The sequence below is a fragment of the Chiloscyllium punctatum genome, chromosome 6 (genome assembly GCF_047496795.1).
Source record: "Chiloscyllium punctatum isolate Juve2018m chromosome 6, sChiPun1.3, whole genome shotgun sequence".
Taxonomy (NCBI): Eukaryota; Metazoa; Chordata; class Chondrichthyes; order Orectolobiformes; family Hemiscylliidae; genus Chiloscyllium; species Chiloscyllium punctatum.
The window spans coordinates 29,872,358-29,893,888 of NC_092744.1; the positions used below are offsets into that span (position 1 = coordinate 29,872,358).

Sequence of the window (21,531 nt, forward strand, 5' to 3'; positions counted from 1 at the left end):
GCAGAAACTTTAGCAAAGTAATTCAATTACCTTGTTTAAATGTCTTCCTCTTTATTTCAAGCCCCCACTCTCTCTCAAAGACGACAACCAAACAGACACAGTAAAGGAATAAATTACAGGGGAAAATAAATGAGGTGTATATACTCAGTTTAAATATGCTTTGTTCTTTAATACAAGCTGCTGCTCGCATTCAAAGGGTTATCTTCAGTTCTTGGCTCATAGTCATAGCTTCAAACCAAAAATGATGGTGGTAAAATGAAAAATCATCAATGGTCTGAACAATTTGCAAATGGAGTGAGGCACTGTTGGCACAATGCCATGTACATGGTTTGAAAGGCTGGTGAAGGTAGTGCAGACATCTGAAATTCACTGAGATGGAGGCAAGATAAGAATGTTTCTAAATTACAGTCTTGTGTGGACTTTGAAAGGAGTTGTTTTGCAGTGAGAGTTGGATCAATGAATAAAGCACGATGTGGGAATATTGCTTAATGGCAAATCCCAGTATCCAAATATTTAAGATTTGGGTAAGTACTGTTAACTTGAGGCTTAGTCATTGACGGCGAGTCTAGCCTTTTAAGTTTCTCCACATGCCCATCAGTCTGGTGAAGCTGTTACTGTCAAATGTCATAGAGGTGTACAGTTTGAAAAGAGACTGTTCGGTCCAACTCGTCCATGCCAATCAGATATCCTAAATTAATCTAGTCCCATTTGTCAGCATTTGCCCCATTTCCTTCCAAACCCTTCCTATTCATATACTGGTCCGGATACCTTTTTTAACTTGTAATTGTACCTACCTCCACCACTTCCTCTGGCAGCTCATTCCATACATGCACCACTCTCAGCAGGACAAGGTTGCCCTGAGGTTCCTTTTAAATCTTTCCACTCTCACCTTAAATCTATGCCCTTTGGACTGCCCTACCCTGGGGAAAAGGCCTTGACTATTCAATCTATCCATGCCCCGTATGATTTTATAAACCTCTATAAAGTCAGCCCTCACCCTCCAAAGCTCTGAAGAAAATAGCCCCAGCCTATTCAGCTTCTCCCTAAAGCTCAAAACCTCCAACCCTGGCAGCATACTTGTAAATCTTTTCTGAACTCTTTCAAGTTTAACAACATCCTTCCTATAGCATGGAGACCAGAATCGAATGCAGTATTCCAGATGTGGCCTACCCTATGTACTGTACAGCCATAACATGATCTCTCAACTCCTATACTCAGTGCACTGACCAATAATCGCAAGCGTGTCAAATGCCACCTTCACTACTCTGTCTACCTGTGACTTCATTTTCAAAGAACTATGAACTTGTCCTCCAAGTTTCCTTTGTTCAGTAACCTTCCCCAGGGCTTTACCATTAAGCATTTAAGTCCTGCCCTGCCAAAATGTAACACCTCACGTTTATCTAGATTAAACTTTGTGCCACTCCTTCAAGAACGTGTTGTATTGTGAGGTAATCTTCGCTGTCCAGTACGCCACCAATTTTGGTTTCATGTACAAATTTACTAACAATACCTCCTATATTCACATCCAAATCATTTATATAGATGACGTAAAGCAGTGGACCTAGCAGTGATGCCTATGGCACATTGCAGGTAACAGGCCTCCAGTTTGGAAGGCATCCCTCCATCACCACTCTCGTCTCTTCCCTTTTAGTCAATTTTGTATCCACACAACGAGTTCTTCCTCTATTCCACGTGATCTAACCTTGTTAACCAGTCTACCTTGTCGAACCTTGTCAAATATCTTGTTGAGGTCTGTATAGACAACATCTAAAGCTGTGCCTTCATTAATCCTCTTCACTTCTGCAAAAAACTCAATCAAATTTGTGAGACACGATTTCTCCCATACAAAGTCATGTTGATTATCCCTAAACAGTGCCTGCCTTTTCAAGTACATGTAAATCCTGTCCCTCAGAATCCCTTTCAATAACTTTGTCACCACTGATGTCAGGCTGTCTGGTCTATAATTCCTGGCTATTCCTTAAATAATGGCACCATGTTAGCCAACCTCCAGCCTTTTAACATCTTGCCTGTGGCTATCAATCGTACAAATACTTCAGCAAGGTGCCCAGCAATCACTTCCCTAGCTTCCCACAAAGTTCTAGGGTACACCTGATCAGGTCTTGGGGATTTATGTGTTTATGCATTTTAAGATGTCCATTGTTTCCTCCTTTGAAATGTTGACACATCTCAAGATAATGCTATTTCCCCACGCTCTCTAGCTTCCATATCCTCTCCACAGTAAACACTGATGCAACACATGCATTTAGTATCTCCCCATCTCCTCTGGTTCCACACTTAGTCAGCCTTGCTGATCTTTCAGGGACCCTATTCTTTCCCTCATTACTCTTTTGCCCTTAATGTACTTGTAGAAACCCTCTGGATTCTCCTTAACTCTATTTGCCAAAGCTATCTCATTCCTCCTCTTTGCTCTCCTAATTTCCATCTTTAGTACATTACTACTGTCTTTCTACTTCTTTAGGGATTCACTCGATCCCCACTGTCTATACCTGGCGTATGCTTCCTCCTTTTTCTTGACCAGAACCTCAATTTCTCCAGGCATCCAGTATTCCCTACACTTACCTGCTTTGCCCTTCATCCTAACAGGGACATACTGTCCCTGGACGCTCATTATCTTTTTTTTTGAAGGCCTTTCACTTTCAGCTGATCCTTAATCTATGAATATCCAGCGCCACCCCTGCCGTCCCCACACACACAATCAACTTTTGAAAGTTCTTGTTAAATACCGTCAAAATTGGCCTTCCTCCAATTTAGAACTCTGACTTTTGGATCAGATCTATGCTTTTCCAGAGCTATTTTAAAACTAATAGAATTATGATCACTCGGCCGAAAGTGCTCTCCCAGTGACACCTCAGTCACCTTGCCTTATTTCCCAAGAGTAGGTCAAGGTTTGCTCCTTATCTCAATAGGTGAAAAACTTGGCAGGGTTTCAAGTTTATTAAATTCAGAACTTGAGCACTTAATCTAGCTTTGCATATTAGTGCATTATAGTGGCACTTAAATGAAGTGGGTTTCATGGAGTTGTTGCATTTTTACTTGATGTTTATTAGAAATCCTATTGTTTGTTCAGGTGGACATAAAGGATTCTCGGCTATATTTGTGTAAGTGCAGGGAATGTTTTGTGCATGCTGACCAAAAATTGTCTTGACCCATGCCACCAAACAGATTAGCTAGTTTCTCATCTTTTTATTGCTATTTGTTTTGGATACTGTTAGCTGGCATGACCGGGCATGCACTATAAAAGTAAGTTGGTTGTGAATTGTCTTGGGATATCCTGAGGATATGAAAAGTATGTTATGAATACATTTAAAATGTTCATAGTATGATGCCCTGGTAAATTAGATTTCTGAAATTTCAGCAGTTTTTCGGAATGAACTGATCTTTTTAAAGACGTTTGAATTAATTTGGTCAGTCAGTGCAGAAAACTGCTTAAGTGTAGCATCCACAGGGAAAGAAAGCCACTTCAGATGCTGCCAATTCACAAATTTTGTTTGAAGTATTTTCAGGACGCTTTTAATTTCATTGAAAATAGTGAGAGAATTTTGACTTGTGCAGTTCAAGATGGAAGCAGAGAGAAGACAACTATGGCTTTTCCTCCTATTGTGCATTTTAGACTCACCATCCCATAGATCTCTTGCTGCATTTATCTCTATGCACATACCAATGTTCATATCCTTCAATGTAATTGTATGGCTTTGTTGTTAGGATTAAACACAGACTAAGTAAATGCTAGTCCTAATGGCTTAGTGGATAGATGTTGCTTCTGAAACTCTGAGAGTTGCAAGTGAATGTTGTAGTCTTTTAGCATTCGTTTATTTTGTTACTTAAAAATTGTTGGCTGTCTCAAGAATTTGAGATTCTTAACTTGAGCAAAGTTTGGATTTATTTAGTAATTACTGTAATAAAAATGATTCAGTTATTTGGGGAAAGCACAAACTGGGCAATTCCTGCAGTATGTGTATCTTAAGTTGATTGTGGACTGTCAATTCATGTTCTTGTTTTCCAGATATTCAGGAATTTTATGAGGTGTCATTGCTGGATAATCAACCAGTTCTTGCTCAAAAGACAACTGTTCCAGCAGTTCATAACTGGGATATTTCCAACCTTCCAAGCACAACTGTTACGTCGGAGGTAGTCACTGTCAGCCATAGCCCTAACACAGAGGTAAGTGTGTGTTTATAAGGTAGACTGATTTAATATAAAGAGGTAATAATTAAAACAGTACTATTAGTAATGGCATTTCAGATAGAGACCAGTAAACTGCCACAGTGTGTGCTATTATACTCACTAGATTGAATGACTGATTATGGTAAAGTTATTCGTTAGCTCCCCCTGAAATTTTTAAAACCCAAGGTCAGCTTCAGTAATACATCAATGTTGTGTGCCTATATATCTGACCTAGTTTGTCTTCTACCAGTGTAATTGACAAGTCCAAGAGCTAGATGTTGGTCGCTGGTCAAGATTATTTTTGATCTTTCAGCAGAAATGAGATTCTCTTGTTCATATGTTCTCACCTGATGATGTTCCATACATCTTGCATTAATAGATGATCTGAGCATGTGTAGTAGCTTCCTTTCAATGTTAATGTTTGGTGTTGTTTTGGATGTCTTCTAGAAAGATGTATTGAAGTATTTGTGTATTTCTCTTTCAGTATTGAAGCCGTTTGTTCCAGATTCTGTAAAATATAGCCTGACATAAAACTTGTGGGAGTGAAAACTTGTGCAACATAAACTAAGCTGAGTCCAAATGCTCAGTTGTCTTAATTTAAACTGATATTTAACATGGAAGTAATTTAGTCATAACTAGAGAATCACCTGCAATGACTTCAGTTTACTTTCTACCTCTGGAGATCCCTAATCTTAGTTTCCTTCTGTTTCTCATGCTTCTTTAACAATGTTTCTTCAATATCTGAAAATAATTCAGGTTTCATATGTATGTCAATGATGGATCCTGAGCTCCTGAACTTCTGATATGCTATACTACTTGCCTGACATCCAATATGGGAGGGCAGACACATTTTTCGTCCAAGTAGACGAAGGGAAGATTGAAGCCATTGCCTTTGGTCCCTTAAGTTGAGCAAGATCGTTGACCAGGATAAGGTGAACTTCCCAATCATACATGCACATTGATGGAGAAATTAGCCCAACGAAGCAGAGATCACAAAACACAGGTGAAATGAACAAATAGTTTATTAATGCAGCGATATCGCGGAAGAGAAATTGACAAAACTGAAACAGCACAGTCTATCCAGGTAGTGGATGCTCTCTTCACTGAGCAGAGAATCAAGCCAGGTTTTATAAGAATCTTGTACAATGATATTAATTTAAAATTAGGGAAAATACAATGTATTTGATAATTAAGTAATCCATTTACGATGGTGATAACTGCAAAGCAGTTATCAGAACAATGTCCTGATTGTAGATACTATGTAGCATCTTGGCAGCATCAATTAGTCTTTAATGGGATCAGGAGATTCCAGTTCTCTTCGCTGGTAGGTGAGGATGTCCCTTTCCTTGACAGTAAGATATTTCCATTGTTGCTTTCCTGTGAGTGACATATTCTGGTGTCTCTCTGTCTGACTGCCCTTTTGTGTAGCTTTAATATCACTGGGTTACAAGACTGCCCTTAAGCATTTGGGACAGCTGTGTTGATTGGTTCAAGAAGCTTACGGTTAGTTTTGTCTTGGGAAGTGTATTCCCTGGTCTGCGAGTGACTATGTTCATGTCTGGTTTCTCTTCTCAGCTTGTTTAGTTAATGCTGAGGCATTCTAGGTATTTCTTGTATGGTTTGGACACGCTTGATTTCCTGTGTTCCCTGTGGCCAAGCTGAGAGTAGGCAGGGTGGCAGATCTTTCCCACACATTAATGTCAAAATTACCTACTTCCACCACCTTGAAGATTGCATGACTTCAGCCTTGCAGTAGTGCAACTGATATGGGAATCCTCATCTATGCCTATATTACCATCAAACCTGTTTATTTTAATGCTCTCCTGGTCAGTGTCCCATCTTTCACCTTGCTTAATATTTATCCAAAATTCTGTTCTCCACAACTGAACCAAATCTTATTCATCAATCGCCCCTGCGCTTGTTAAACTTATCTGGCTTCCCTGTCAATATTACCTCAACTTTATAATCCTCATGCATATTTTTAAATCCCTTCAGAACCTGGTCTTTCTTTACTTGTACGATCTTTTTCTGCTCTTCTGGAATTATGTCCCTGTGTGCTTCCAATTCTGTCTTCAGGCCATCTTCAACAAGATATCTGAAGTAGTGACTGAAATTAAATGAGTCTAATATAAATGCAGATTTTTGGTAGTTTCCAATTAGCTTTGGAATGTGTGCTGCTCATAACCTCCCAAAAGTATACTGAAATGGCTTCTGTCAGTGGTTAGCACTGTTGCCTCACAGCGCCAGAGATCCGGGTTCAATTCCAGCCTTGGGCGACTCTCGGTGTGGAATTTGCACATTCTCTCTCTGCGTGGGTTTCCTCCGGGTGCTCCAGTTTCCTCCCACAATCCAAAAATGTGTCGGTTAGTTGAATTGGCCATGCTAAGTTGCCCATAGTGTTAGGTGAAGGGGTAAATGTAAGGGAATGGGTCTGGGTGGGTTGCGCTTCGGTGGGTCGGTGTGGACTTGTTGGGCTGAAGGGCCTGTTTCCACACTGTAAGTAATCTAATCTAATATATTTTGAGAAATGTTGTCAGTTTGGATTCAATTTTTGTAACAAAGTTCCTCTTTCTGTGGATGTAATAAGTCCAAAGTAGTGGGAATATCTAATATTATGTAAGGGGGCTCTTCAAAGCTACAGAAGCCAATTATTATGAACTAAATTATTCATTAATGGGATCTGTATCTTCATTCAGTCCTTTTTACCGTGGCAATATTATCAACAAAGAGCTGGACATCAGCTATTTTGCTCCTTCAAGGTGCTGGTTTGTCTGACGTTTCATTGTTATGGTGTAAATGCAACTGAGTGGTTGACGAGGGCACTTGAGACGGCAAATAAAAGGCAACGGGATTGTTGGACCAGACCATGCAGTGCAACTAAAGTTAAATAGCATGTTGAACCACCCAGGCTATCCTAGCTATCACTACACTCTATCCCTCACAGATAGTGAACACTTGAGGCACAGACCTCCCATGGATGCTGCAAAAATGTGGATACTATAAAGCCCCATCCCATGCATCCAGTACATGCCCAATGAAACAAAAACATGCCCTATGATGTTGGAGAAACATAAATCATTTTAATAAACACATTTAAATGTTTAAGTACAGTACATTATGTTAAAAGAAATATTTGTTAATTGAACAATGTAAAATATAAATAGAATTCTGTCAGATCCTAATCAGTGGAACGTAGAAGAATGTGGAGTGGGCAGGGTGTAAAATCTCACAGAAACCTACATAATTATACAAGGCTAGAAAAGATGAATGATAAGGATGTTCCTGGGGAGTGCAGAATTAGGGGTAAGAATCTAAGGATATAGGGTAGGCCATTTAGGACTAAGCTGAAGAGAAATGTCTTCACCCAGAGTGTGGTAAGCCTTTGAAATTCTCTGCCACAAAAAGTTTTTGAGAGGCCAAAACATTTAATTTTTTTTAGAAGCAGTCAAATATAGTTCTAAGGCTTAGGATTAAGAGGTTAGGAAAGAAAATGGGAGCAGGGTACTGAGTTGGATGATCAGCTGTGATTATGTTAAATCACATTAAACCAGGCTTGCGGGCCCAGATGTCTGTCTTCGATTTTCTATGTTTCTGTCCTATATAATGTGTGAAGTCTGATTATAATGTGCATGCAGTACAGTATAGAGTACCCTGTGCAATAATTAATGAGCTGAGAAGCATCTTGGAAAATTAGGAAATCAGTGGATAATGAGGAAGAGATGTATTGATTATTTGGAAATTCCAGACTTATTTGTTACTTGCAGACAAATTCCCCAATAGCAGTTAGTAAGTTTGCAGATGACACCAAATTTGGAGGTGTAGTGGACAGCGAAGAAGATTACCTCAGATTACAGCAGGATCTTGACCAGATGGGCCAATGGGCTAAGAAGTGGCAGGTGAAGTTTAATTCAGATAAATGCGAGGCATTGGATTTTGGGAAAGCAAATCTTAACAGGACTTATACACTTAATGAGGTAAAAACAATAACTGCACCACTAATCCAATATTATACACTTAATGGTAAGGTCCTAGGGAGTGTTACTGAACAAAGAGACCTTGGAGTGCAGGTTCACAGCTCCTTGAAAGTGGAGTCGCAGGTAGATAGGATAGTGAAGAAGGTGTTTGGTATGCATTTTATCGGTCAGAGTATTGAGTGCAGGAGTTGGGAGGTCATGTTGCGGCTGTACAGGACATTGGTTAGGCCACTGTTGGAATATTATGTGCAGTTCTGGTCTCCTTCCTATCAGAAAGATGTTGTGAAACTTGAAAGGGTTCAGAAAAGATTCACAAGGATGTTGCCAGGGTTGGAGGATTTGAACTATAGGGAGAGGCTGAACAGTATGGGGCTGTTTTCCCTGGAGTGTCAGAAGCTGAGGAGTGACCTTATAGAGGCTTACAAAATTATGAGGGGCATGGATAGGATAAATAGACAAAAGTCTTTTCCTTGGGGTGGGGGAGTCTAGAACTAGAGGGCATATGTTTAGGATGAGAAGGGAAAGATATAAAAGAGACCTAAGAGGCAACTCTTTCACGCAGAGGGTGGTAGTTGTATGAAATGAGCTGCCAGAGGAAATGGTGGAGGCTGGTACAATTGCAACATTTAAAAGTCATTTGGGTGGGTATATGAATAGGAAGGGTTTGGAGGGATATGGGCTGAGTGCTGGCAGGTGGGACTAGATTGGATTGGGATATCTGGTCAGCATGGAAGGTTTGGACCGAAGGGTCTGTTTCCATGCTGTACATCTCTGACTCTATGATGGGATAGAACACTTTCCAGATTGTTCATCCACTGTCCAGTAACAGCACTCTGTTGCTACTGGACTCGCTCCTGCTATTGCAAGATCAACTTAAAGCCTATAGGACATATGAGCATATGAATACTTGCCATGCCATGACAAATGCTTGTTAACTTGAAATCTTTACCCTGTGTGAAAGTAGACCAGCAGGAGGCTGAAAGAATGCAGCAAGCCAGATAGCATCAAGAGGTGTGGAAGTCGACATTTTGGGTGTAACTCTTCTTCAGGACTGGGGGCATTCACCCCCAGTCCTAAGTTAATTTCCTGGTCAGTTCTGAATTAGTTGATCTCAGCAGGGGAAGCACTTGGCTGTTAAAATCTTGCTGGCTTAACTTATGTGAAAGGCTGAGGGTGGATGATGTATGGGTATCATAGCTGAGTCACTGCTGTCCAGTGAACTCTCTTGAAGGACATGTGAATGTAAGGTGGGGACCAGGATTCTATTCAAATTCAATATCTACTCAAGAATCCAACAAACATTCGTTTTAAGCTTTTGCATGGAGCGCCGACTTAGACTAGGTACTGGTGTGCCCCACAGCTGCACAATTTAAATTCTTGAGGCACAATGCTATACATTGATTTTTAGAGAAAGAAAAGGATGAATGTGTACTTGTATCTAATTTATTGGAATTGCCCATAGAGGGAAAGGTCAGTATAGCATAAGTTTTTGTAGTCAGATTTGGAAAGGATGTCAAATACTATTATGCTCGTGACTTATGTAAGTGACATTTTTGCTGATGGAAATGATTTAATATGAATAAAATCTGGAGGTGTTTCTTTGCAGTGTCAGATTTGCAGGATGGCATGTGTGGGCAGTGAGGTGTTAAGTATAGCTGTTCTGTGACGATCTCTCTTTTTGGTGAATGCCATTCGTGTATTATGAGGAAATGTAATCTCATTTTTTGTTAATATTTATTTTTGATTTTTTTGGCTTTCCAGCTGTGTGGTTAACCTGTTGGCTGAATCACTGGGGATGACATTTGCTATAAAGGCAACTGTTGGAATAAGTACAGGAACATGCCGCTTCTCAGTTGAGAATTTTCACAGTTATTTCAGGGGTGTGTAGAGGGTGGTAATGCTTGCTTTGTACTCATTAATGTTGAATATGTAGCATAATTAGAATGAAAGAATACAAATATATAATTTGTAGTTAATTTGGGTGGAAAAAACTGTACTGTTGTCACAGTAATCGCACCACATCTTTTGTGTTGTGATTTACATTTCTGCCAAATAGGCTTTGTGCAAAAGTTTTGCCACAAATAGCTCCTTCGCTCTGCAACCTCCATCTTCACTATAACCATTCTTCACCTGGTTCTTCCGATTTCTTAACCTTTGCAGTTATCTCCCTCGTATGCTTTACATCATCTTGTACTGTGTATTCTATTTACTAATGGTTTTGTTGATTGGGACTTTGCTTTAATGCTGGTTAATTAATTTTCTTAAAGAGTACTGTGGAATCTTTTGTTCATACAAATTTTAGCAATACACTAATGCAAACCTGCAATGGCACAATTGATGACTCAGTAAGATTATTGCTGAATGCAAATTGGGACACCATTATGCTGCTTGGGTTCTGTTGTTATATGGAGGGAATCAGGAATACACTGCCAGGTGGATAAAGATAACTTGTGCTGGTTATGTCATGATAGCTGTTAATTTTCAGTATTGTAATTTGACTAAATATTTCACCAATGACCCATTTTTACCAAAAAAACCTCATCATTTCCTTTGTCTCTCAGTTCTATAATATCTTTATGAATTCAAATGGTTCAGTTGATTAGCAACATTATTCATTTTAATTTAAAATTAAAATCTTGTATTTGTTTGCCACCTATAAGGCAGTGGCCAAACATCTCATGAGTTTGATAACAGCAAAATATTACAGTGCTGGAGATCTGAAACAAAAATAAAGTGCTGGAGGGAAACAGGTCTGGCAGCATGTATGGAGAGAGAAAGAGCGCTAATGTTTAGAGTCCAGTATGGTGGTTCTTCAGATCTTTAAATTGCCTCAATCAAAAAAATCAACCTTTTGTGCAAAGTGAACCATGTATTCTTTCAATGTTGGTTTACAAGGCACATCAATGTAAGCAAAGTAGCCAAAGTATCTGCGTTGCCTACGTTGAAGTCCAAAGCTTTTTATTGAATTTACTTACTTTGACTTGCAAAAGACTTTATATGTGAACATGAGCAATCTTTAAACAACTCTGTGGAAATGTTGGAATTCTGAGGTTGCATTTAAAATGTTCCAATCATAGTAAAAGAACATGCAAGTATTTGAATATGAAATTCAATAAACTTAAATATTTACTTCAATCTTTTGAAGCAACAGTATTTTTGAATGTTGTACATTTATAATTGAGAACTTCCAGCTGTTGTGTTTTTTTGGGTACTGTTGTTTGTCGTAAGATTGACACCACAAATATGTATTGAATAATTATAAATGGCTGAGACGTTTAAATTTTTCCCAAGATTTACTGCCTTTTTTTTAGCTGCAGATTTTATACAAATTGTTCAGTTGGATAGTGTATTAAAGTGCTTCTTTCCAGCATGTATGTTGATTGGATAGGGCAAACGCAACACAAAAAAAACATTTTTTAAGTTGTGCAATTATTTACTCTGGATCTCCCAAACAAAATTCAATATTACAATAGTACATTTTTAATATATCCTTTCAAAAGTAAAACAATAGATTTTCCTTTGGCCCTAAGATAAATTTAAATCACCTGAGCGATTGTTTGTGGATTAGTAGTTCAAACTGAGGCATAAACTGCAGTTCATGACAATACTAGATATGGTATACAAGGCACAGTAAGTTTAAAAACAAATGATGGGTTGTTTTGAGTTTATCAAGCTTATAGTTAAGATGGAATATAGCAGATAGCACTAAGCTTCAATCTTCAGGTATCAGGGACTGCCACATTAGAATTGTTCTCTGTTCCTCTGCACGGAAATCTCCTTCGTGATTAAAAATTCAACTGATTAGGATTGAAGTTCACTTACTCTGAATTGTTTGTAATTTTATTCAGTTCTTTTAAGTTATTTGCATGTTTAATATGTGAGGAAGGAAGACGGTGCTATCAATGCGTGCTCTAATTTTTCAAGACTTGTTCCATCTTTGAATTTGCTGCTTGATAGGAGTGGGAATGTGAAGAGAAACCTAACTCAAATTGGCAACCTCTGAGAGCTAGCTGAAATAAATGAGCAGATCTTAATCTCTACTTTCATTCAACATTTGTTTTGAAATATGTAAATTAAAGAAAACATTGAATATACCAGTTTCAACTAGAATTAGTCACCTTTACCTGAGGTTTATTGGGCTGAGGACATAACTGGGAACTGGAACTAGTTCAAATTCACGAGCTTTTCTTTTTCAATCATTAAATTTTTTTTCTCTCTTGGACCCTGTTGTTTCATGAGCTGTTTTCTCTTGCTGGTTGAATGGGTGGGTTGCTAATCTTTAATTGTAGTAATTTTTGCATGACTTGCAATTTGTTTTGTTTGTTTACTGCTGGCATCTTTTTGTCTTGGGGTTAGGATGGGGGTGCTGTTCTGTATTGTCTGCACTGTATTGCTGACATGCTCTGGTAATATCAAACACTGAGCTTCTCCCAAATGCTATTCAAATTCTGGATTTTAGACTGGTGACTGGAAAGTCATTCTGCTTTGGAATCACCTCCTGTTGAATTTAATAGTTCACTGTTAATGAATGCACCAAAAAGTTGACTGGGCCTTTTTGGAAATTTTCTTCCAGTTCTTCCAGTGTTCAATTAATAATGTTCTGTGATGATTAACTGGTGCAAGTTTGTAGAATGCCTGCTGTTAACTTGCAAGCAGTATTTGGCAGGGTTCCATTGAGTAGACCTTCAGAAATGTCCTTCATTGATGCTTTAGCTGGATGCTGCAAGGTGCACAATTGGGCATGTCATTTGCCTGCTTTTTACTGTGGTGTAACTATTCCAAGAAGGTTATTGTGTAGCTGCAATATAACTGTTGAAAAGTGTGTTGTCTTTATTTTCATTTTTCCCTTTCCCAGTTCGATGTTTCATACCTGGATTTTTGTTTTCTTATGCACTTTGTGCAATCTACAAAGAAATTTAATTTCAGTTGAATGATTAAAATACTGAATCACTTTTTTTTTGGTCGCGATTTGATAGTCTCCGTAAAAGCAGCCAAAGTATTTGAGCTCGAAATGTTTGTTTGTTGAAGCATTGCTGTTCAACTTACTACTTCTCCTGTATACTGGTTTTAGGCATATTAGTACGTTGTTGTGAACTGTGCCGTGTTACAATTGAGCCTTTTTAAACCTTGGGATGTTTACTTCAGTGAGTATTCCCAGATGTAAATCCCAAATACTTGCCTAGCATGTAACCATCTTCTTTGTTAAGGTTGCTGTAAAATTGCACATCTTATCCTTTTTGCCTTGAAGGAATGATCATTTTATGCATTCATGGGATATGGGTTTTGCAGGCCTGACCAGCATTTATTGCCCGTGCATCGTTGCTTTGTGAAGATGGTGACATGCTGCCTCCTTGAATTGCTGAAGTCCAAGAACTGCAATGCTGTTAGGAAGTGAGTTGGAGTCTTTTTCACCCAGCAACAGTGAAGGAATGAGTATATCTTTGCACTCTTGACCTTCTAGATGACAGTGGCTATAGGTTTGAGAAGTGCAGTCAGATCATCCTTGGTGGATTTCTGCACTGATCTTGTAGATCACTACTGCTGATTGTGCTTGTGAAGGGAGTCGCTGTGGATGTGGTGTAAATAAAGTGCTCGACTTTGACCAATATGATGTCAAATTTCTTGTGTTGACGGAGCTGTGTTAAACTACAGATTAGAGACTGCCCAGGGAACGCCTTATGGACTCAGACCTGTAAGCGTCTCTCGGTTCATCCCGGAGATCATACTCTTTGGAAGTCTGGAATAAGAAAACCTCTTACAGACAGATTAGTTTAATTTTAGTCATCCCCTTTATTTACCAATAGCATCACTGTTACACATAACACTGATACCTATAAGCCAAACTAACTAGGTTCTAATAACTCAGAGTAGGGCACCAGCTCTTCAAGAGCCCTAGCAGGCTGCTCTGATGTACTGCTACAAAGTGGCTTCCTTTATACAAAAATTTGCAAAAGGATTGCATGTTCTTAATTCGATAGATAACAGTGAAAGACGATAATTCGTAAGGAAGAAAAGTTAATTAACATCTGTGTAAGCTTGACTAATCACTCCTACGGGCCCTAAGCCATTCATCAGGTGGGAAAACCATACCCAGCCGAGTTAGGTGCCTGCTAGTGAGATAAATTCCTATCGTAAAGAGATACCACTCTCCGCTAATTGGAGCGTTCATAAGGTAACCTTGCACAGCTCACATGTCAGATACAATTATTTTACAAAATGGTTTCTTAGCAAGGAGGGCAAATTTTTGACCATAAACTGGCTTCCTCACACATTTGTACCAGAATCTCTTCAGTGTTAGGCGTAGAAAAATTTCTAAGCACGGAGCAGACTCCTGCTTTTTAAGCATTGAATCATTCTGTACCCGAGGCCGTGATGTTACTGCAAGGTTGCATTTAAACTGATTCATTAGTCTTTGAATTAAACTGCTTTCATTTCAGGATTGTGATTCAAATTCAAATAAGACATGAGTTCTGATTAGTTAGAATTGACAGTGGGGCAGTCTGTAAGGTTTGTAGAGTGCTCTGCACAAACAGTAAGCTAAAACTTCACTAATATTGCCTTTACAAAGTTTGTATTTAATAACTGGTAATGGCTACTCAATATCATCATAAAGTCCCAAAATGCAATTATGTTCAATCCATATCAGGTAAGCGCTAAGAATTAATTTACTACTGGCTTCAACAGCCTCAGCACTAAAATCTCTCTCTCTCTCTCTCTCTCTCTCTCTCTCTCTCTCTCTCGTCCTTTTGAACTCTCAAGTCAGGGTCTTGTAACAACAAAGTTGTTTTTCTGTGTCTGCCCTGCTTGCAAGGGGTAATAAGAATCCATTATAATTGACAGGATCTGACGTCAATTACAAGGCTTTTGATCAGAATCAAACACTGTCATTAATTTCACAAGGGAACGGCTGTGAATGTTATCACTTGTGTCCTGTTCACACAGATTCACCAATGCTAAGGCAAATGTTCTTAATTGCCTTAGAGCATCCTGTTGTCACTTGGTGAGCACAGATGTCCCTATTTTCTGCATTCCTTGAGGTCCCCCCTTTTTCTGAGCCTTCCTGCCTGTCTATTTTCTAGTGCAGCAAATGTGTTCTATAATTCAGCATTACAATTTAGTCTAAATGTTTAAAGACAAGGTTTAAGACTATAGACTTTCTCAGCTGCACTCATTCAGACAAGTGGGGAGTATTCCCTCACATTTTTGATTTATGCCTTGTATATGGTAGTCAGTCCTTGGGGAGTCAAAGTGAGTTACTTGGTACAGGATTCGTAGCTGGTGGCCTCTGATCACCACAGTATATGGCTAGTTCAGATTCTGGTCAGTGAAAACCCTCCAGAATGGTAGTGCTGGTTTCAGTTCGTTTGTAGTTGATCTGTGTCTTCACTTCATTTACATCAGCGTCAATCAATTTTTAGACAGAATTCTAGATTTCTGTTAGTTTGACTGAATATGTCTGAATTGATTTTCATGTTAAACTGGCCTAGCTGTAACTTTAATATCATTTTTTGATTTTTTTTTTCTTCAACTACACTAATTTTTAAAAATGTTAAACAACCACTTGACCCTATATATCTTGATGTGATACTCGACTCTTGTGAAAAATATAACGCTGAGCACAATAATATTTTTATTGTCTCTTTTTATCTCCATACTTAACCTACCTTGTATATTTCAAAATCTATCAAGCAATGACGTGTAATTAATCAATTAGATGGAGTGATTATTAAACATGTGGACTTGAATGATTCTTTATATTTCATTTTAATGTCGTGGGTAGTTTTATCTCTGAAGACATGATTTGAACTTCTTTCCGATCTGGAATCAAAACATTCACCTAGCCCAAACCAGTCTGATTTTTTTTTCTTTTAGACATGAGTCTTAAGACTGCTCAAAACAAGTGCAGTGGTCATAAGAGTTCTTGTGGTTCACTTGTCAGTTTTATCTGATTATACTTGTGGGAAATAGTTTGGGACAGTGTGCTATGCTAAGGGATTATATAAATGGATGTTTTTGTCTGACCTTCACTCTTGAATTCTGCAGCTGTTCAACTGAAGAGTTAGCCAGATTGGAATATGATGTCAGCGATAATCTGAGATCATCAGTTTTGATGACCTCTGCAAAGTCACGTGAAAATGCATTCTGCATGTTTTCCCATAGGGGGCCCCTTGTGTACGCATCAGGGTAATTATGCATTTCTCATAAACCTGTGCTTACATCATTGTAAGAGCCACATATTTGACGAGCTGTCATTGAGCTTTTTATTGAAGCAGGAATACCATATCCTGTCAAAGATGAAACAAATGTAGAGCATTGCTACTCTAACCTAATAGCTGTCAAATCACATTCTTGTGCAGTAGTGTATAGTAATAAGGGGTAGATGCAGATTGGTTAAACATGCAAGAGGTTGTGGCTGAATTACATAACCTTAAGTCATGAATTGTAAGCCTGTTTTACTGGTCTGGCTGTTTATTTAGTGTAACTGGTGGATACTGTTGGTGGATAATTTGATTGAAGGGAAAATGCTTGGAAGTGCAAGGTACACCTTTCTTTCTGACTTCGACCATTTGTTACGATTGAAAATTGGCTATTGCGGTAATTCATAGTTTCAGTTGGTGACAAAAGCATAACATGAAAATGGCCAATTGTCTTTTGGCATAATTGTAGCTGTAGTTAAACTTTGGGTTTGTATTAACCAAAACTTACGATATCACTTACATTGCGAAGTTGGGTAGAGTAATTATAGATTGGAAGGCAGGAAGTTAGAATTTGGTGTTTGTGAAATTGTAGAATGTAGTGGGGGTGTGGGAGTATTGCATAGTCCCTTTAAAAGATGGTATCTTTTCTGTACTTGTAGATTTAAAAATGGATGCCTGAGCAGCAATTTGAAAGTTTGCAAATACGCAGAGCACCCAAATTGAAGCATTTGAATGGAAAGGCTGTGCAGTTAGCAGGCCAAGTAGCAGTATTTTTTAATCAAGACAACAGTCTTGTGAATTTAACCAATCAATTTGAACCAGGTACTTGGATACTAAAACCTATTAAATTTTGACAAAACACCAGTCCTATTGAAAGAAACATTGATATGTCATCAAGGGTATAAAAGAAAGGGGTGGTTGGACAAAAACCCCAGGTCAAGCTGCCATCTGCAAGAGCTAACGGCCCTCACTGAGAATTGCTGACTCTCTCAGCCTCCCCTATGTCTTAGAGAAAGCACCACCAAAATATCAATGATACCAGCAATGGAGAGGGTATTCCTGACAGCGGAATTCACGTAGAGCACTTTTGGGTGTTCTGATTTTAGTTCTCAGAGGCGGGTCAACCTTCACTTGATAACATTTATTTCTGTGGAACTAGTATGACTGTTGGCTTCTGTTTTCCCCATTACCTAGGGAAAAGTGGACAATGAAAATCAGCAGGTATTCCTGAGCCTCTCTTGTCCAGTGAACCCGAATTCTCTTTACACTTCTCCGGTTCTAACTTGCATTGAAAATGCCTTGTAGGGTTCGAATTTCTTTTGTTCACAACTTCAGAAGCTTCTGCCTTCCCTGGAAAGCATTGGACAGCTATGTCAGTTATGGGGTAAAAACAATGACTGCAGATGCTGGAAACCAGATTCTGGATTAGTGGTGCTGGAAGAGCACAGCAGTTCAGGCAGCATCCAAGTAGCTTCGCTATGTCAGTTATACCCATCAAGGGTACAACATTTCTGTATTAATTGAGTTATTATTGTATTTTAATTTATTTGCCAACAGAAACGTCCAGGCAAAATGTGGTGAAGAATCGCCACTGCATCAGGCTGCAGTTCTTCATTATGTGATTGTAATTTGTGCTCCCTTCAAGCATGCTATACAGTTTATTTTCTCTCAAAGGATCATGCTGCATTTATGAAAATTGAGCATTACGAAATAATGCATTTCTAAGTTTCATCCTATCCTGATCTCATGCATACATGGACTTTTTAGTAATAGGTGTCTTTTAATAGGCATCTCTCTGCATTATGACCAAAGACAGGAACACTGACTAGTTGGACTGTTTTTCTTCTACTCTGGCTGAAATTCTAGTAAAATGTATAGTTCAGCCTGTTTGTGGATAAATGGTCATGGCAAACATTTAGTGAAGCTTCCACCTGCAAGGTTTGCTATGTGGGTACACAGATGCACACAATGGATTAGCAGTTAGCCATTGGAAATTTTTCATTGTGATCTGATTCACTGAAAAACAATTCAGAACTTAATTTTATAACTTTTATTTCCCTTATGACAACTTGGCATTTATCATTTATTCTGACTGGACTTAAAATAATTAACTTGTTTTGGAAATGAGCCATGAGAGCTGGCCAGTAGTGCTTAAAAGGAATCTTCTTCAGAAGGTCTTGTACTTCAGAAAATTCAAAGGTTGTAATTGCCATCATGCTTACCTATGACGTTACAGCATGCATCTGGGTGAGATGAGCAAGCTTAACCACTGACTTGTTGTGGAAAATCTCATCAGTCATGGTTATGCTGTTACTGCAAAGATACTGATCTGATATTTATCTCATTCTCTGAAATCAAAATGTGAAAATCACAAACTGAGCATTTAAATAAGAATCTGATGGTATGACTTTTGAATGAACTAAATCTTGGCCAGTGTAGCATTTTGTTTTACATGGTATTTCACTTTATCCTTCTTATCTATATTTCTCAGACAATTGTATCTATATATGAATTGTTAACTTGTTACTTTGGAGACAAATGCATGTACGGTATTAGTAAAGTTTTAAATGCATCCTCGATTTAACGAGCTAATTACTCTCCATTGGGAGGGTGCTTGGAGGGGAATGCATGTTAATTATTTAAGCCATTTTTATGACAATAAGAGCTATTATCAGAACTGAATTTCCATCATGTGAATTGCTTTCATTTTTATTTCAATTGTTGGAAGTGTGAACACTGTCTTGGAACATATGCTTAGTTCTTTTCCATGATCAGTTTCTTGATCATGTCTTAGTTTTGTTTTGCTGTTTGTATCAGCAAAGTTGATTTATTCTGTCATCTAAGCATTATTGGAATGGAGAATTGAGAAGGCAGTTAAAAGTCATACTATGACAATAAATAAAGAACTTGTATTTTTTCTGATACTTGTAATTTTGCTAAGCTTCAAGGAATGTTGAGTTTTTTAAATAAAAATAATTAATTTGATTGAAGGTCACAGTATGAGTAGCAGTTTCATTTCTCATGATCCTTGTTGCACCTTTGGCACTAAATTGTGACAGTATTTGGTTACTTCATTGACATTCATCATTTTTTATCTAAATATATTATGCTACACCTATGCCTAATTTTTTTCCAGTTATGAAATCAATGACACTCCTAATTGTTGTCAAAATGGCATTCTAAAAATTACATTTATAGTAATTGTTCTCAATAAATTCTAATTGAAAGATAGTATTCTTTCTTGACAAGGTATTTAAATCCAAAGATTATGCATTGTGACTCACTATCTATTCACTTTGCAGAGGCAGTCTAACAACCCTTGCAGAATTCTCTGGTCTTGGTAATTAAATTCGAAAACTGCACTAGCTAATCATGAATAACTGGCGATGATTTTTTTCAGTCCTCTTTCCAACCAAAAATTAATGTTTTAGCGTGCTCCTAACGTCAAGTAACTTGATTCAAAATTATATGAATATTTAGTATTCCTTGTATCAAAATTTTCATTTTGCATTAGTTATACTGATATAATTGTTTGTTAACTCCTGTTTTATTGGCAGTAAAGCAGCTTCATAATATTGGGGGCATGTGGCTTATGAAATGTGAAATATAGTCTGTTTAATTCAGTTAAAATATATCCAGTTAAAACTTCAGTTTACAGAAGTCACTTTAATGTTGAAATATCCATTAGCTTTTCTTGTAATTACTTTACTTGGCTGCTCTTTTGTTGTGATGCATTTTTGGAACAATAAAGGATAATATTTGTCAGGCAATTCTTTGCAGCACTTGAGATTATATATAGACTGTTCAGACCTTTAAGTTTTCTTGAATGCTGCATTTCTGAATTGACCAGGATGTAATCAAGTAAGTCAAAAACATTTAACATTTTTCTTTTCTAGTTTATAATTAAAGAAATAGTTAATTTGTGCACTGAGCCTTTCTTGCAGTGATAGCAGTAATAAGTTGAGACTCCAGGTTCCTGCTGACATTTGTGTCAATTCTCTCACTGTCTTTTGCTTCTGAAGGACAACTCTCTGCTGAATGAAATACTTGATGTTCTTCAGACTTCTGTCCCTACTCAGGTTATACATGTAAGTACAATGCACTTGTACCATTCTCCATCCCACATGTTCAATGGCATTCATTTTTCTTGGGTACGTGTTTTTCTCACAAGCACGAAATTCATTCATTTTTTAACATAATCTACGAAGGTGAACCTGAAACAGAATTGGCTCTCACAAATTTGTTGGATCTGTTTCCATTTTTCATAGTGATATGATGTCATTTTTGCTTGCCAGTTAGTGATGGGGAGTTCCTGCAGTCAAACGTGCTGAAAAGATGCAGATAGTGAATATTTGTAGCTCTAAATAAATATAGATGAGTTAATGTGAAGTTTGGGCAAGTAAAATAAATTAGTACAGCAAAGTTTAAAAATTACTTAATTTTATTAATCTCAAGTAAAATAGGGATTTTTGGTTGGGGGAAAGACCTCATTCCCTTAGAATGATCAATAACCAGTGGGTACATATTTAAAATAAGACTAAGAAAAAAAATAAGTGTATGTACTTGACGGGACAAAATCCGCAGGTCTATGGACCAAGAAGTGGAAAATGGGATCAGACTGGACCAACACTGATGTTCATTCAGCCCATTGTATCTATGTCCTCATGAAAATAATGAAATAATTGTGACCAGAGATCTTTTAGATGGGAATTAATGAAGTTGGTCCAGGTTGCAGATTATCCAAACCTGGATGCAATGTGATTGAAAGACCATGTCATGTAGGGTTACCCACAATGTTGTCAGGAAAGGAGTTTGAGGGCTTTGACCTGGAGGCAGTGGATGAATGATTATTTAGTTTCTGATTAGGACAGTGTATAATTGCCATGCTTCTACTATCCATCTAGACTGAAGAGTTGCTGGTTTGGAAAGTGCTATTGAAAGAGGCTTTGAGTTTTACAGTGCATTTTGCTGCCATGGTCAACTAGGCAAGTAGAAAGTAGTCTGTCTCCCTCTTGTGACTTGTACCTTGTAGATGATGGCCATGTGTTGGGATGTCAGGAGATGAGTTACTCACCTCTGCAAGCAGGGTTAAATAAAGTCCAAGGAATTCTAAAAATCTGTAAGGTGCAGGAGGTTAGCTAGGGAAAGAGTAAATCCACTCAAGGACAAAGGAG

The 21,531-nt window shown here is 38.1% G+C and overlaps 1 protein-coding gene across 22 annotated transcripts in view; it reads left to right on the forward strand.

Annotated features, from left to right (window-relative positions):
• LOC140478823 (disks large homolog 1) overlaps positions 1–21,531 on the forward strand; it is a 459,945-nt gene that overhangs the window by 13,693 nt on the left and 424,721 nt on the right. For 14 of the 22 annotated variants that reach the window (XM_072572239.1, XM_072572250.1, XM_072572237.1 and 11 more), the window contains exons 3-4: positions 4,025–4,182; positions 20,380–20,445. In XM_072572239.1, coding sequence (XP_072428340.1) covers positions 4,025–4,182; positions 20,380–20,445 — 224 coding nt within the window. The remainder of the gene's footprint in view (positions 1–4,024; positions 4,183–20,379; positions 20,446–21,531) is intronic. The other 8 variants (XM_072572245.1, XM_072572256.1, XM_072572257.1 and 5 more) reach the window with 1 other exon arrangement.